The following is a 1,244-nucleotide window of genomic DNA, read 5'->3' as shown; positions in this document are numbered from 1 at the left end:
AAGGCGGAGGCCCTCTGGGGTCTGTGCCGGGTTCTCCATGATCACAGGCACTGGGAGTGAACTAGGCAGGCCCTTCCACATTCGTTCTGGTTTATTTGACAGGGACATGTTGTTCAGATACTGGCTGGACAGGGTGGCGTTCCGGTCGACATCCTGTATCCAGGGTCAAGTCCTTATCTTCAGCCGCAGGTACAGTGTCTGCGGAGACGGCTGGAGGGGGGACAAGATGTAAGGCCCCAGGCTCTCTGACTCACAGAACGTTCATGCAAATGTTCCCGCAGAAGGTTGAACAACATATGTTATTTGCTTGACATTCTCGATCATCACTGCAGGGGATTTTGCACATATATATTTTGGGTCTTTTCTCACACTGCTTGATTTCTGGGGGTTGCTGCTTTTCTGAAACAGAGCAGATGAAAGGTCAGTGGAACCAGGCCCCTGAGAATACCTCTCTAAAGCTTAAAACTTCCAAGACCCCAGACACAGGCCCACTCATGACTCTTGGACTTTTCAGGGAACTCACCTCCGCCCTTCACCAGATCCTGGTGATGGGTAGTATCTTAAATCCATTCCTCCTACTCTTCCCCAATAGACCTCGATGCCTGGACTTCCTGGACTCTCTCCATAATCCTGCAACAGGACTCCGTCTCCCATATTTGTCATGGCCTTGGCCAAGTCACCTCCTCAGAACCTGCACCCGATCCCTGAGAACTCCACAAAGGCGAGGATGACCTGCTAACTCTCCCCTCTCTCTACAATCTGTGGGGACCAGAGAGGAAGATGAACTTGCCCCTTCGTCGTCTCTCTCCTCTCATGCTGCCACTGTCTGCTCCATCCCTGCCGCTTCCCAGCAAAGTAGCACCCTCAGTGTTTCCCTTCCACTCTCAGCATCCTGCTCCCTCTGAGATAAATTTACCTTGACCCTTGCACCCCAAATGTTGCTCTCCCACGTACTTTCATTCTACACCTGCTCCCCTGAATGTCTCGGAATGTTTACCTGTCACCTGTGTGCATAAACCAAAGAACAGCTGTTTGTTTTCCCACCTGATTCTCGCTCAGGTGTATCTTTCCCTGTTGTAGGTACCACATGTCTCTGGATTTGAGGGATGGGGAATGAAAAGATGCAGTTTCCCCCTCCACCCCCATCACTCTTCCCAGAGCCAGATAAAGAGGCTGGAGGGCCGTGGTTTGGGAAGAACCAGAGTCTTCACAGTGCTGTGGTCCGACCGAATAGGATGTGCCGG

At 51.8% G+C, this 1,244-nt stretch overlaps 1 protein-coding gene across 1 annotated transcript in view; it reads right to left on the bottom strand.

The window, feature by feature from the left end:
- Nucleotides 1–250: 250 nt before the first annotated feature.
- The window catches only part of LOC104985096 (WAP four-disulfide core domain protein 10A-like), a 6,024-nt gene continuing 5,030 nt past the window's right edge, over nucleotides 251–1,244 (bottom strand). Inside the window, exon 2 of the mRNA XM_010835107.1 lies at nucleotides 251–399. Within this exon, the coding sequence (XP_010833409.1) occupies nucleotides 251–399 (149 nt within the window). The remainder of the gene's footprint in view (nucleotides 400–1,244) is intronic.

This window comes from Bison bison, unplaced genomic scaffold, assembly GCF_000754665.1.
Source record: "Bison bison bison isolate TAMUID 2011002044 unplaced genomic scaffold, Bison_UMD1.0 scf7180017864038, whole genome shotgun sequence".
NCBI lineage: Eukaryota > Metazoa > Chordata > Mammalia > Artiodactyla > Bovidae > Bison > Bison bison.
Note: the sequence above shows the minus strand (reverse complement) of the source record. Positions and strands in the feature narration are given on the sequence as shown.